This window comes from Rhinoraja longicauda, chromosome 18 (assembly GCF_053455715.1).
Source record: "Rhinoraja longicauda isolate Sanriku21f chromosome 18, sRhiLon1.1, whole genome shotgun sequence".
Classification (NCBI taxonomy): domain Eukaryota; kingdom Metazoa; phylum Chordata; class Chondrichthyes; order Rajiformes; family Arhynchobatidae; genus Rhinoraja; species Rhinoraja longicauda.
The window spans coordinates 12,331,173-12,345,530 of NC_135970.1; the positions used below are offsets into that span (position 1 = coordinate 12,331,173).

The window sequence follows — 14,358 nt, forward strand, 5'->3', positions numbered from 1 at the left end:
TCCGATTAAAGACAGTTCAAAGTCTCCAATGAGGTTGATGGGAGGTCAGTACCGCACTGTAGGTGATGAGAGAACCATTCAATTGCTTGATAACAGCTGGGAAGAAACTGTTCCTGAATTTTGGATGATAAGAAAAACCAATGTTAGAGGAGCAATTGTTCTGCGTCATAAGTTCACATATTCATAAGTTCCAGGGGCAGGATTAGGCCATCAGGTCTACTCTGCCATTCAATCATGGCTGATCTAGCTTTCCCTCTCAACCTCATTCTCCTGCCTTCGCCCCATAACCCCTGACATCCTCACCTTTCAACAATTACTAATCACCCTTACTAACCCACAAACTTCCCTCATAAGCCTAATGTTAAAACAGAGGTCTGAAGAAGGGGCTCGACCCGAAACGTCACCCATTCCTTCTCTCCCGAGATGCTGCCTGACCTGCTGAGTTACTTCAGCATTTTGTGAATAGAGAGATAAGACGACAGACATAGGAAAAACATGAGACCAACATGGAGAATGTGTGAAACGGATGCATCAAATTTTTTCTTTAACTGAAATTAAAGCCAGATTCCTCTAAACTAAAATAGAAATTAAAATTTGGCAGCAAAATCTCAACAACTGTAAACCATAATTAAAACATGAAGTTAAAAACATTTTTCTGAGGCTCACGTAATTAGGATCTATTCTGGATAAGCTACATATGCCAGACAAATAACCTGGAAAATACCAATAGCTCTGAGAGAGGATTTGAATGATTTGAGAATGACAAATGGGGAATGAAATAGGTATTGAATGGAAGGATAAAAAGTAGAATAAAAAGCAGGATAAATGGAAGAATGGAGGGGATTTCATAGTTAAAAGGATTTAGAGAAGACAAATAGATAATGAAATATGTATGGAAAGGAAGAGAAAATGGTGATCTGTGAATAATCTGTGTTTTGTCAGGAGGGCTGCAGTCTGAAAGGAAGATTAGATGCTGAACGTACTCAGCTTGAGTGCAATTGATCAGCAGGTAAAATATGGACAGGTCAGCGTGGGAGTGTATTGAATTAGTGAAACCAAAGAAAGTGAGAAAAGATGCTTAGACAAGTGATCATCCAATTTATGTTCCCATTCATCTTCGAGGAGGCCTCATCGCAAATGTACAAGGTTTGGAATTGAATTGCTGATTTGTGTTCAAAGAGTTTTTATAAAACCTGAACAACGGTGTGGGAAGATAGGGATGGAAAGATGAACTTGTACCTTTTACATGAGAATATGGTTGAACCAAAAGCACCTGATGATGGGTTGGTGTACAGAAAGGAGTTCCGTTTTCACTGAACATAGACACAAAATGCTAGAGTAACTCAGTGCGTCAGGTAGCATCTCTGGAGAAAAAGGATGGGGGGACGTTTTGGTTTGGACCCTCCTTCAGATGATGGGCTGAACTAAATGGTGAAATGGTGACTGCACGTGTAATGGTACCTTCAGCAAACAGACAGGGAAGGGAATGCTGAGGTGGGAACATGTGGCAGGATAATCACTCAAACAAGGAAGCTGCTGGTGGTGCTTTTCTAAAACTGCAGATGGTGAAATTCTGAATTAAGTTGATAAATGCTGGTAACACCTAGCAGGCCAGCCATGCAGAACCCTTCTTCAGAACTTGTAAAGAGAGCACACATGGTAGTTTTCAGTGGCTGAGAAGGTGGGAGAGGGGTGGGAGAGGGGTGACATGAACAACAGGAATATCTCTGGGAGGGTGAGAGCAAATGAGCCAACTTAATAGTAGAAATAGCAGTTCGGTTCAGATTATGCTTTTCTGTGACTGTACTGGGTTGCTAATACCAAGGCTATGGGGGTATGCCCAGCAAGCCAGACTAAATAAATAGAAAAAGATAAACAAAGCCAAAATTATAACAGGCAGAAGTAGCTGATTCTGATACTGACAGAAAGAAAGTTAATTAAAGTTGGGCAATTTATTACTGAATCTGGAATGCTGCAAATTACCCAGATGGACAATGAGGTGTTACTCTTCAAGCTTATGTTTTGATTTGGTGCAACAGTGCAGAGTGGGTGCAGGAAGGAACTGCAGATGCTGGTTTAAACTGGAGATAGACACAAAACGCTGGAGTAACTCAGCAGGTCAGGCAGTATCTCTGGAGAAAATGAATAGGTGACGTTTTGGGCCTTGGCCCGAAAAGTCATCAATTACTTCTCTCCAGAGATGCTGCCTGACCCGCTGAGTTACTCCAGCTTTTTGTGTCTCTCCAGGGTGAGATTGGGAGCAGGATGGTGAATGAAACCGGCAGGCAATGGGAAACTCAGGGCCATTCCTGGGCACTGAACACAGGTGCTCTCGAAGCAGATCTACGTTTGGTTTTCTACAATGTGGATAAGACCACTGCGAGCTGTGCAGGAAGAAGTGCCGTGAATCGGCGCTTCACCTGGAAAGGCTATGTGGATAGTAAGAAGGGAAGGGGTGCAGTTCTTGGTCCTTGGTCCTTGGGCCTTGGTCCTTGGTTCTGGGTCCTTGGTTCTGGGTCCTTGGTTCTGTGTCCTTGGTCCTTGGTTCTGGCTCCTTGGTTCTGGGTCCTTGGTCCTTGGTCCTTGGCCCTTGGTTCTGGGTCCTTGGTTCTGGGTCCTTGGTCCTTGGTCCTTGGTTCTGGGTCATTGGTTCTGGGTCCTTGGTCCTTGGTCCTTGGTTCTGGGTCATTGGTTCTGGGTCCTTGGTCCTTGGCCCTTGGTTCTGGGTCCTTGGTCCTTGGTCCTTGGTTCTGGGTCATTGGTTCTGGGTCCTTGGTCCTTGGTCCTTGGTCCTTGGTTCTGGGTCATTGGTTCTGGGTCCTTGGTCCTTGGCCCTTGGTTCTGGGTCCTTGCTCCTTGGTTCTGGCTCCTTGGTTCTGGCTCCTTGGTTCTGGCTCCTTGGTTCTGGCTCCTTGGTTCTGGCTCCTTGGTTCTGGGTCCTTGGTCCTTGGTTCTGGGTCCTTGGTTCTTGGTCCTTGGTTCTGGGTCCTTGGTCAAACGGTGGGCTTTACATCTGTCTTGGAGAGTGTTCCACCCCAATGAATTTAGAAGTTCGGTAACACTCGCTTCTCTCTCATAGGTATTTGTAATAAAATGAGCTGCCTGTCTTTGGACACGTTCGATGGAAAAAAAAATTAAAATTGTGTATGGGTCCCATGCTGCAACTGCGTAGTCCAAATGTGGTCCAACAAGGGTGAAGTATAACTTCTCCTTGATAGAAGTTGAACAATGATAAAAGCTGCGTCTCAGAAAATTTAGGACCCCTGTTGCTTTCACCGTTGCATGATGAGTCTGACCATTCCAACGTAGATCGTTCTGTATTGGCATGGGAAAGGGTCATGAGAAAGGATTGCCTGGTAGGAGGTAACTAACGGACATCAAGACAAATGAAAGATCAGTAAAAATAATGAGAGGAAGTGCAGTGGACACAAATAAACACGATTTCTGACCATAAGATATCTTCAAAGGTTTGTGGAGCTATGACGCATATCCAACATTTTCCACATTTATTTGGAAGCCAGTTGCTTGATTGCTTTATGTAAAGAATGCCTAACTGAAGCATTATTCTGACTGAAGGGACATTCCTCGATGAATTACTTCCACGTTTTTCGGGACTCCTCTGTGCTGCCAAAGCCTATTGTCAGTCTTTTTCTTGCATGTTTACTGGTAACCCAAAGGCAGCAAAGCATATGACAAGCTGTACTTTCTGCTAAAAGGGAAGAAAGACATGTTTTTGTAGTGTCTTTTGTGAGACTGGGACATTCCAAAATGAAAACAAACTACTTCTGAAGTGCAGTTGCTGTTGTAATATAGGACAACAATGTGTATTCCCCTTCCATGTTGAGGGGCAGTCTTCGTGTAGATATCAGGTTTATCATACAGAACCCATGTTCTTCTTCTTGCGTTTGAGGCAGCAGAAGTTATGAAGCTGCTTCTGCTTCTGCTGTCTCTGTTTGTTGTCGTTCGCCTGACTGAGGTCAGTTGACAGGGCTCACCACGGGGAGGTCGACAACGTGAGCCCCAGAACCCATGAAGTGTTTAAAAACTGTGAATGTGGAACAAAGTGAACAGATAAGATGTTGGCACTTTTTCACAACAGTTGCCACTTCCATCTCTTTTACCAAGGCCTAAATCCTTTGTTTGATCAGCTCACAACACTGCAAATAAATCCTTTCCCACTGCTTGTTACTCCATCCTTTTCTCTGTATGTCTCCACTAGCACCTTACTGTAGTAGGTTTCATAACTATAACTATTTTAATGCTCCTCAAATGGGCATGGTTTTCTGCCTAAAACACTTTCTGCCATACTCATTACTCTTGTGCAGAGTTACAAACAGTTTCTACTGTCCTATTCTCGTTAAAGTTTTTACTGATCTTTCATTTGTCTTGACGTTTGTTAGTTACCTCCTACCATGGGGGTCCTTTTTCACATTTCACATCCAAGAGGTCAAAGCGATCTTTTTTGTTTGGTGTAGCTATTGAAGTACAGGAGGAAAAAATACCTTAGCCACCAATGCTAATAAACATGGCGCATTACTGTGCAATAAGGAGGACCCACGTACCGACAATCTGATCCAGGAATTCTGAAGAGAAGTCATCAACCTGAAACTTTAATATTTTTCACTCTCCACAAATGCTTCTTTCCTGCTGGGTATCTCCATCACTTTCTGTTTCTATTTCAGATTTCCAGCACCTGTAGTTCTTTATTTTCATTTTTTAAGAAGCCACACAGTTCTGTTTGTAACCACAAAAAAGGTCTGACAAACTAATGACTGCCCAATTGTTTTCCCTTTTTTATAAAACCTGTTGAGGGGGGTCCCAGATCTGAAAAGGTAGCCCCATTTCTCTTTCCACAGATGTTGCCTGAGCAGCTGAGTGTTTCCATCATTTTCTGTTTAATCGGTGATGTGCAAAAATGTCTGAGTGTATTTCTGAACTTCCATATAAACCTGCTCTGGATATACACCCTGCTGCAACCAAAAAGCTTAGCCCCCACAGGGAGCTGGTTGATTCATGATGATTCTCCCATTGATGGTGGATCTTTAGTTTCAACACCTTTAGTTCCTGCTGTCTTGCTTGGCATAAGTGTAGTCCCAGTTACATAGTCAGTTTGTAGTCATTGCCAGTAAATTGAGCAGCAACTGTATTAAAATAGAATTAGTAATTAAATGTTATACTTCACATTCATTTTTAATCTTAAAATGCTGTGCTGCAAAAAAAAAATTGTGCAACTTCCTTACAAGAAGGGAAGAGGCAATGCCAAATGGGAAGTAGAACAGTTTAAGATGCCAGTACCAAAAAATATAGTTTTTGAATGGAAGGAAAAGGTGGCAAAGGCAAATAAATCATAGAGACGATTCCTGTACCCAAAGAAAAGTGACTGGAAGTTCACTATCAGGAGGTGGAAGAAGTAATTAAGGACGAATGAATCGGGCAGTGGGGCAGTTTTAACATCACCACACCATTGTTTCAGAAAAATATTACATTCAAATGTAGGGGCGACACTGTGGCGCAGCGGTAGAGTTGCTGCCTTACAGTGCTTACAGTGCCAAAGATCTGGGTTCAATCCCGACTCTGTATGGAGTTTGTATGTTCTCCCAAAGACCGCGTGGGTTTTCTCCGAGATCTTCGGTCTCCTCCCACACTCCAAAGGCGTACAGGCTTGTAGGTTGATTGGCTTGGTATACGTGTAAATTGTCAGCCGGTGGGTCATTGGTTCTGGGTCCTTGGTCCTTGCTCCTTGGTTCTGGCTCCTTGGTTCTGGCTCCTTGGTTCTGGCTCCTTGGTTCTGGGTCCTTGGTCCTTGGTTCTGGGTCCTTGGTCCTTGGTCCTTGGTTCTGGGTCCTTGGTCCTTGGTCCTTGGTCAAACGGTGGGCTTTACGTCTGTCTTGGAGAGTGTTCCACCCCAATGAATTTAGAAGTTCGGTAACACTCGCTTCTCTCTCACAGGTATTTGTAATAAAATGAGCTGCCTGTCTTTGGACACGTTCGATGGAAGAAATGTTTTTAATTGTGTATGGGTCCCATGCTGCAACTGCGTAGTCCAAATGTGGTCCAACAAGGGTGAAGTATAACTTCTCCTTGATAGAAGTTGAACAATGATAAAAGCTGCGTCTCAGAAAATTTAGGACCCCTGTTGCTTTCACCGTTGCAGGATGAGTCTGACCATTCCAACGTAGATCGTTCTGTATTGGCATCGGAAAGGGTCATGAGAAAGGACCCCCTGGTAGGAGGTAACTAACGGACGTCAAGACAAATGAAAGATCAGTAAAAATAATGAGAGGAAGTGTAGTGGACACAAATAAACACGATTTCTGACCATAAGATATCTTCAAAGGTTTGTGGAGCTATGACGCATATCCAACATTTTCTACATTTATTTGGAAGCCAGTTGCTTGTTTGCTTTATGTAAAGAATGCCTAACTGAAGCATTATTCTGACTGAAGGGACATTCCTCGATGAATTACTTCCACGTTTTTCAGGACTCCTCTGTGCTGCCAAAGCCTATTGTCAGTCTTTTTCTTGCATGTTTACTGGTAACCCAAAGGCAGCAAAGCATATGACAAGCTGTACTTTCTGCTAAAAGGGAAGAAAGACATGTTTTTGTAGTGTCTTTTGTGAGACTGGGACATTCCAAAGTGAAAACAAACTACTTCTGAAGTGCAGTTGCTGTTGTAATATAGGACAACAATGTATATTCCCCTTCCATGTTGAGGGGCAGTCTTCGTGTAGATATCAGGTTTATCATACAGAACCCTTGTTCTTCTTCTTGCGTTTGAGGCAGCAGAAGTTATGAAGCTGCTTCTGCTTCTGCTGTCTCTGTTTGTTGTCGTTCACCTGACTGAGGTCAGTTGACAGGGCTACGATCAGGCAAACGCCTCCGCTGTCACGCTGTGAAAACGGAGAGGATGAGACGGAGCTTCTTCCCACAGGCCATCAGGACTGTCAACTTTTATAACCCCAGAGACTAAATTTTTGTCGACACTAATAGTAACTTATTAACTTTATTTATATGCTGTAACTGTAATTCTTTTTGTGCACAACCCGCAGGCATTGCCACTTTCATTTCACTGCACATCGTGTATGTGTATGTGACAAATAAATTTGACTTGACTTGACTTGACTTGACTTGACTTGCATGTTGGATGGTGTTAGTGTGTGGAAATCACTAGTCGGCACGGACTTCGTGGGCCGAAGGGTTTGTTTCCGTGCTGTATCTCTAAACTAAATTGAACTAAAATTGATAATCACAGGTGCATGAGACACAGCACTAATTTTGGTTTTGATATATAATTCAAGCCATATATAATATGAAGCATTTATCAAATGTAAAGCAGAGCAAGACATTAAAATGCATAACATGTTCTAACAAAATCAATGGTCTGTTTTATATGGTAACCAGGACATGAGGAGACTCCCTTGCTCTTCCTTAAATCATGCACTCACATTGTGGAGACAGTGGAGACAGAGTCATATCTCATCTGAAAGACAGCACTTACTGTATGTCAGTGTTGCAGCCCAATTAGTAGTGCAATAGAATACACACTCAGGGCTCAAGGGCAGGTACTTCACCCATTAACTTTTAACTCGCATGTTAAAATACTACCACTGAACTAAGGCTGACTCCAAGCATCTTCAACAATAATGTGTACTGGAGGGGAATTTTGCTTGGGTTTATCGTGTCATGTTCGCACTGATGTGAGAGTTAAAATGGTTGTTGGTGCCACTTCCAATTTCTCAAAAAAGTCAGATCTTTGACGAGGCATTGATAAACAAAGATAATAATGGTGCAAATGAAAAGGTGATGACAATGGAGCAGATAACAAAGATCGGTATTTTGCACCCGTAACTCCTTCAAAGTCCCTGAGAGTGTTGTGTCCTCCCAAAATCTTGCCCAACTTCCCCAGAATTTGTTACATGAATCTCTCCACAGGTTTTCACAGCGATCACAGTGTCAAGACAGTTCCTGTCAAAGCCACTAATTTTGTTGTTTGTGGTTACGATTAAGGTAATCCCTTTGGCCTTTTCCACCCGTGCCTCATGCAGGTGAGGAGTGATTTCGTTGCCAAGAGGATCCTAAATCTTTGGGATTTTCCAAAGTATGGTGGAAGCTGAAAATACACTCGAAACCAAGATAGATTTTTCTGGTGAATTGGGAAACAAGCGTTGTGGGCAACAGTGCTGAAAATTGAGCTGAAACCAAGATCAGATCATCCATACCATAGAACTGGAACAGGCCTTTCGATAGAGGCCCTTCAATAGAACTGGAACAGGCACAGGAACAGGCCCTTCGATCCCTAATTAAAGGGGGCAGTGGTAGAATTGCTGCCTTACAGCGCCAGAGACCCAGGTTTGATCCTGACTATCGGTGCTGTCTGTATGGAGTTTGTACATTCTCCCTTGACTGCATGGGTTTTCTCTGGGTGCTCTGGTTTCCTCCTGCACTCCAAAGACATACAGGCTTGTAAGTTAATTGGCATTGGTAGAATTAGAAATTGTCCTATTGTGTAGGAAAGTGCTAGTGTACTTGCACTATGATCACTGGTTGGTGCGGACTTGGTGGGCCAAAGGGCCTGTTTCCACACTGTTTCTCTAAAGTCTAAAGTAATGTCAGTGCTGAACATGATGCCAAAATAAACTACCATAATGTCAAGTGTCTTCATATCCCACCATTCCCTACACATTCACTTTTTTGGCCTATTTCTTATGTTGGTAAATTAAACCCTGTTTCATTGATGAAGCTTTGGTCCATGGCGTTTCTTTTTATGTGATTGGATGTCAAATCTGGTTGGGCAACTTTTCCCTAAAGTTAGCGGTAGTATAGTTTAAAGGCACCACTCAGGTCCAATGCTGTTGACAGTGGGAAGCCAGTGAGTGTAGTCCAAAGAGAGACATAAAATGCTGGAGTAACTCAACGGGACAGGCAGCATCTCTGGATAGAAGGAATAGGTGACTTTTTGGGTTGAGACCCTTCTTCAGACTGAGAGTCAGGGGAGAGGGAGACACAGAGATATGACAGGGTAAGGTGTGAAAAGAAGACATCAAAGGGGACAAAGCTCAAGGAAGATGTAGAATAGATCATTGTTAGCTAGGGAAAGGTGACAACAGAGCACACAAACATAAAATTTAATCAGGAGGACTGTCGGACTGGTCGGAGAACAAGGATGGGGGAGGAATGGACAGAGAGGAAAAACAAGGGTTGTATGAAGTTAGAGAAGTCGATATTCATACCGCTGAGTTGTAAGCTGCCCAAGCAAAATATGTAAGAAGGAACTGCAGATGCTGGTATAAACCAAAGATAGACACAAAACGCTGGAGTAACTCAGGTGGAGAGAAGGAATAAGTAACGTTTCTGGTCGAGACCCTTCTTCAGACGAAACATGATGCGCTGTTCCTCCAATTTGCGTTGGGGCTCACTGACAGGCGAAGAAGCCCAGGACAGAAAGGTCAGTGTGAGAATGGGAATGGGACTTAAAGTGTTTGGCAACCGGGAGATCAGGTCGGTCTAGGCGGACTGATCTCTGTAGTTCACACCTTGTGTCTGGCAGCGCTCGGACCGGTGCAGCGTAGCATCGCTCCACGGTACCGGCAGGTGTCAATACAATACCGACAAGCCTCGTCAGTTACAGCGTCACTCTGTGAGCGCTTGTGCTGGTTTAAATTGCACGGTGTTGAGGTAAATAAACGTGGTGTTTTTCGCTTTAGCGACTCCGCCGGACGCGGTAAATGGAAATGTGCCAGGTATTTTAATCTCCAACATCAGGCAAGCAACAATACGCCCCCGGAAACAGCAGTGGCAGGCAGCATTGTGGATGGACACAGAGTGCTGCAGGAACTCAGTGGGTCGGGCTGCACCTGTGGCAATCTGCAAGCATTGAGATGCTGCCTGACCCGCTGAGACCCTCCGGCAGTTTGTTTTTTTTGCTCGATGTTTCCGCATCTGCAGTCTCTTGTGTCTGCATTGGGAACCCAGGACTGTTCCTGTGGGAATGGGAAACTGCAAATGCTGGCGAATAAACAAAAGGATGGACTCGACCAGAAACGTCATCTATGCATGCTCTCCAGAGGTGCTGCCTGACCTGCTGGGTTACTCCAGCACTTCGTGCCCGTCTGTTCGTGTGGGAACGGGTAAGATGAGCGAAGTCTGGAGTTCATTCACAAAATGCTGGAGTAGTAACTCAGCAGGTCGGGCAGCATCTCGGGAGAGAAGGAATGGGTGACGTTTCGGGTCGAGACCCTTCTTCAGTCTGGAGTTCTCCGACACTTATTTTAACCGAATAAAAATTACTACTGGCATTAAGTGATTAATGTCTTCAATTTACTCCTCGATTGTACAGGCGACAGTAATACAACTTCTGCTCAGCCTGCATTTTATACAGTGTGGTCGAAATTATTCCAGTTCGCCTAGGCTATAATTATTCTAGTTACTTTCCAACGTTGTTCAAAGTACACCTCAGATTTTTGACTGTGGGAGCCAGATGCCTTACTCCTTGACCGAGCGAAGAGTAAGTAGGGTGATTCACGGAGGGTTGTCTACGGTCCGGAGTGGGTGGGAACGAGGGTCACCAGCAGACATCGGGTTGTTGAGGAAACGCAAAAGAATCTTGAGTAAAAAAAAACAAAGTGCTGGAGCAACTCAACGTGTCAGGCATCATCTGTAGAGATAATGGACGAGGTTTCGGGTCGGGGCCAGTTGGAGCAGTGAGGACAAAGCTGGAAAAGAGGGGGGGGGGGGGGGGGCAGACATATCATATCATCATATCATATATATACAGCCAGAAACAGGCCTTTTCGGCCCTCCAAGTCCGTGCCGCCCAATGATCCCCGTACATTAACACTATCCTACACCCACTAGGGACAATTAAAAAAAATTTTTTTTTACATTTACCCAGCCAATTAACCTACATACCTGTACGTCTTTGGAGTGTGGGAGGAAACCGAAGATCTCGGAGAAAACCCACGCAACCCGTACAAACTCCTTACAGTGCAGCACCCGTAGTCAGGATCGAACCTGAGTCTCCGGCGCTGCATTCGCTGTAAAGCAGCAACTCTACCGCTGCGCTACCGTGCCGCCCGGCTGGAAAGTGATAGGTGGATACAGGTGAAGGGGGGAGCTGGTTGGCAGATGGGTGGATTAAGTGACAAGGGCTAGAGGTGAAAAGGATACAAAAGGGTGTGAGATAAGGAAAGAGGAGGAGGAGTGAAATGTAAAGCCCGAGTGAGGGAGATGGAAGAGTTGGGTGGGTGGGGTGTGAACAAATGGAGGGGAAATGGGCAGGGTGACTGGGGTAGTGGTGGGGTGAGGAAAGGAGTTGTGGGTAGGAGAGTTTGGTTTGAAATGGGAGAATTCAGTATTCACACTGTTGGGTTGTGAGTTACCCAAATAGTTTGTGTGTGGTCTCACTCTAATAATGAACGAGCCCAAGGTTAATATGGAAAGGTTGGTATGGGAAATGGGAAGATGAAAATAGTTAGCAACTGCGAGCTCCTGCAGCAGGCCATGGTGGACAGAACACCGTGTTCAGTGAAATGATCAGCGCTTGGACTCACTGTTTGTAGGAAGCCACTTTGAGAGTATCAAATGCGATCAACGAGTTTGGAAGAGATGCAAGTGAACCTCTGACTCGCCTGAAAAATAATCTGGAGAACCTGACTGGACGTGGGAGAGGAGGTGCATGTGTTTTCGCTGTTACGCCTCTTGCTATTGCAGGGGAAAGTAAGTGGGGGCAGGTTGGGTGGAAAAGGATGAACTGACTCCTGCGACCACCTTGTGCTATTTCTGTACAACTGCTAACCGGGAATGTTATGGCAATTATCTATAGAACTGTCTGTAAGAAAACAATTTCACTGTGGGTTTGCGCTTCACACACGTGACAACAAAGCACCATGGCCTTTTGAACAAACTGGGGCTTTTATTCAATCTTTATTAAACAAGTGACATTTCCGCTCTTCCACGAGTAATCTCATGAGATGCTGCAGGTTTGCGACCACCGGACCGGGAAGCAGGTTCATCTCATCGCCCGGTTTCTAAAAACAATGAAAGCTAAGTATTTGTTTGCAATGCGTTATAACTCTCGCTACAATGTCACCATTAACACAATAAATGAAAGAAGCACAAATGAAACAACACTATTTTTGCTGATAGGAGATCCACGACGCATTCGCTTGAATTTAGATCTCAGGCAAGTGTTTTCTGTTTGTTTAGAAACTGTTCATTCTTCATGTTATCTTTGTCGGATGTTTTTGGAGGCAGAGGTTGTTGAAGCTTTCATGTTTCGAATGTAGATGTTTTGCGTTTTAACTTCAAATGCGTTATTCTGACAACAGGTCGCCCCAAATGCATTTATAATCGCGGTTGGGCTCAATTCCACAAATGCTCCATTGGCGGCTTTCCTTATGCCGGCTGCTGTCACTTTTAATCTCATCGTTCCAACGGGTTTGCTGGAAAATGTAGCTTTAAATACGACATCCCGTCGAAACGCACCGCGGAAGTATTTGCAATGGATCTCACTGTGGGGGAAATGACCACCTGTCGTTCTTGCTTTCATCCTTTTGTACACTATCCCCCGACTAAACATCGTTTCGCGAAAAAGATGCCACTCCCCAACAGAGACAGTAGCCTAAAATTAAAAACAATCTTACTTCCACCATTTTCTACACATAACCTGCACGCTCAATCCTAATAAACACTTCATTTGTTAAGAATCGGCTGCAATAGTTTATTTTTAAATGACGCGCAATTTTTAAGCTTGGGAAGTTGAACGATTTGTGTTTTTGTTTTGCAAAGCACGGAGTTTCCCCCCGAGTAATTCTCTCTATTGTGCATCCATCTGCAACTTCCAACACCACGCAGTTGGTAAAATAAAAAAAATTATGGCTTAAATAAACGTGGGAGGCGATTTAAAATGCAATTAGGTTGCTAAATGGGATTTGGTAAGTGACACAGTGCACGCCAGTGTAGTGTAGTGTGGGGCTGGCTGTTTCCCCCTCTCTGTGAGTCAGTGGTACGATCCTTGAGCTAGTAGCTGTCACCGTGCTGAATCTGAGCTCAACCTAACCTGCTGGCGGCCCTGATCCCGCCCTCCCTCCCCTCCCCGCGCTTCCCATTGGTTGGCGCGCTTGCCAACAGGGGAGAGCGGGCGGGCGATTGGCCGGCGGCGGCGGCGGCGGAGGAGGAGGCCTGCCCTTGGCCCGGAGCGCGAGGCATGTTAGATTGCGCGGTGCAGGAGTAGCAACAGCAACAGCAGCAGTAGCAACCTCGCTGCCTCTGTGAGCCCGGCACAGGCGGCAGCGACAGCAGCAGCAGCAGCAGCAACAACAACAGCAACAGCAACAGTAGCAGCAGCAGCAGCAGTAGCAGTAGCAGCAACCGCAACCCCACCGCCCTTGCGAGCCGCCGCCGCCGGCCAAGGCAGGCAGGCAGGCAGGGAGGGAAGGAGGCAAGACACCCCTGCACGGAGTGCAATGCAGCCGGCTCGCCAATGACCGGCCCTGCCTTTGGACTGAACGAGCCGCTTTGAAGATGTGGCGGCCGTTGTGAAGGGGACAACTGGGGTGGGGTGGGTGCACAGGGATCTGGATCTCTCAGTGTAGTCTCCCTCTCTTTGTGTGTGTGTGTGTGTGTGTGTGGGTGTGTGTGTGTTTGTGTCTCCGACACTCCCCCCCCCCTCCCTCCCAGCCCTCACTGGCAGTGCAGAGGGAGATGGGCTCTCGGCGGCGGCTGCTACCGCACTGAAAGGATGTGGCGCTTCCCACTCAAGAAGATCCGCAAACAGTTCAAACTGCTCCTGCTGCTCGTCCTGCTCACGTTCGGCATCTGGTTCACATACCTCCACATCGCGGTGCTCAAGAGTGGCAGAGCACTAAAACTGCACCTAGCCTACGGACGCGGTGAGCTCCCTCTTTATCCTTGCATTAAGTAAAAAGAGTAAGCCTCGCACTGGGCGAATGTGCTCAGACCTGGAGCGTTGGCTGTCTGGAGCCACAACTTCAGACTGACAACTGCAAGTGTGAAAAGTGAAATTGCTGCTGTTTACTTAGTTCTGAAATATGTGAACGAAATTGGTCTTCTTGACTCACTGTAACATGGCCAAACCCAGTGCCCCCCCCCTGTTCATATTTGTGTTTAAGTAGACAGTATTTTCTGTTCATAATTGTGTTTAAGTAGACAGTATTTTCAGATTGGAAACGGGGAACATTTGTTGACTGCACTGCGAGCGAACTTGTTTGAAGTTTCTCTTAAAATAAACTTGGGCCATGGATCCGTTGGTGTGAACACCTGATGCTACCCCGGAGTTGTTCAAAGGCATCCGGTAGCTGCGGGTGACATTTGCCAGTGATTTCCCGCTGTCCAGGGCA

At 45.4% G+C, this 14,358-nt stretch overlaps 1 protein-coding gene across 2 annotated transcripts in view; it reads left to right on the forward strand.

Annotated features, from left to right (window-relative positions):
• Positions 1–13,227: 13,227 nt before the first annotated feature.
• LOC144602254 (N-acetyl-beta-glucosaminyl-glycoprotein 4-beta-N-acetylgalactosaminyltransferase 1-like) overlaps positions 13,228–14,358 on the forward strand; it is a 569,664-nt gene continuing 568,533 nt past the window's right edge. For both annotated transcript variants that reach the window (XM_078415127.1, XM_078415128.1), the window contains exon 1: positions 13,228–13,890. In XM_078415127.1, coding sequence (XP_078271253.1) covers positions 13,740–13,890 — 151 coding nt within the window. In that variant the 5' untranslated portion in view covers positions 13,228–13,739. The remainder of the gene's footprint in view (positions 13,891–14,358) is intronic.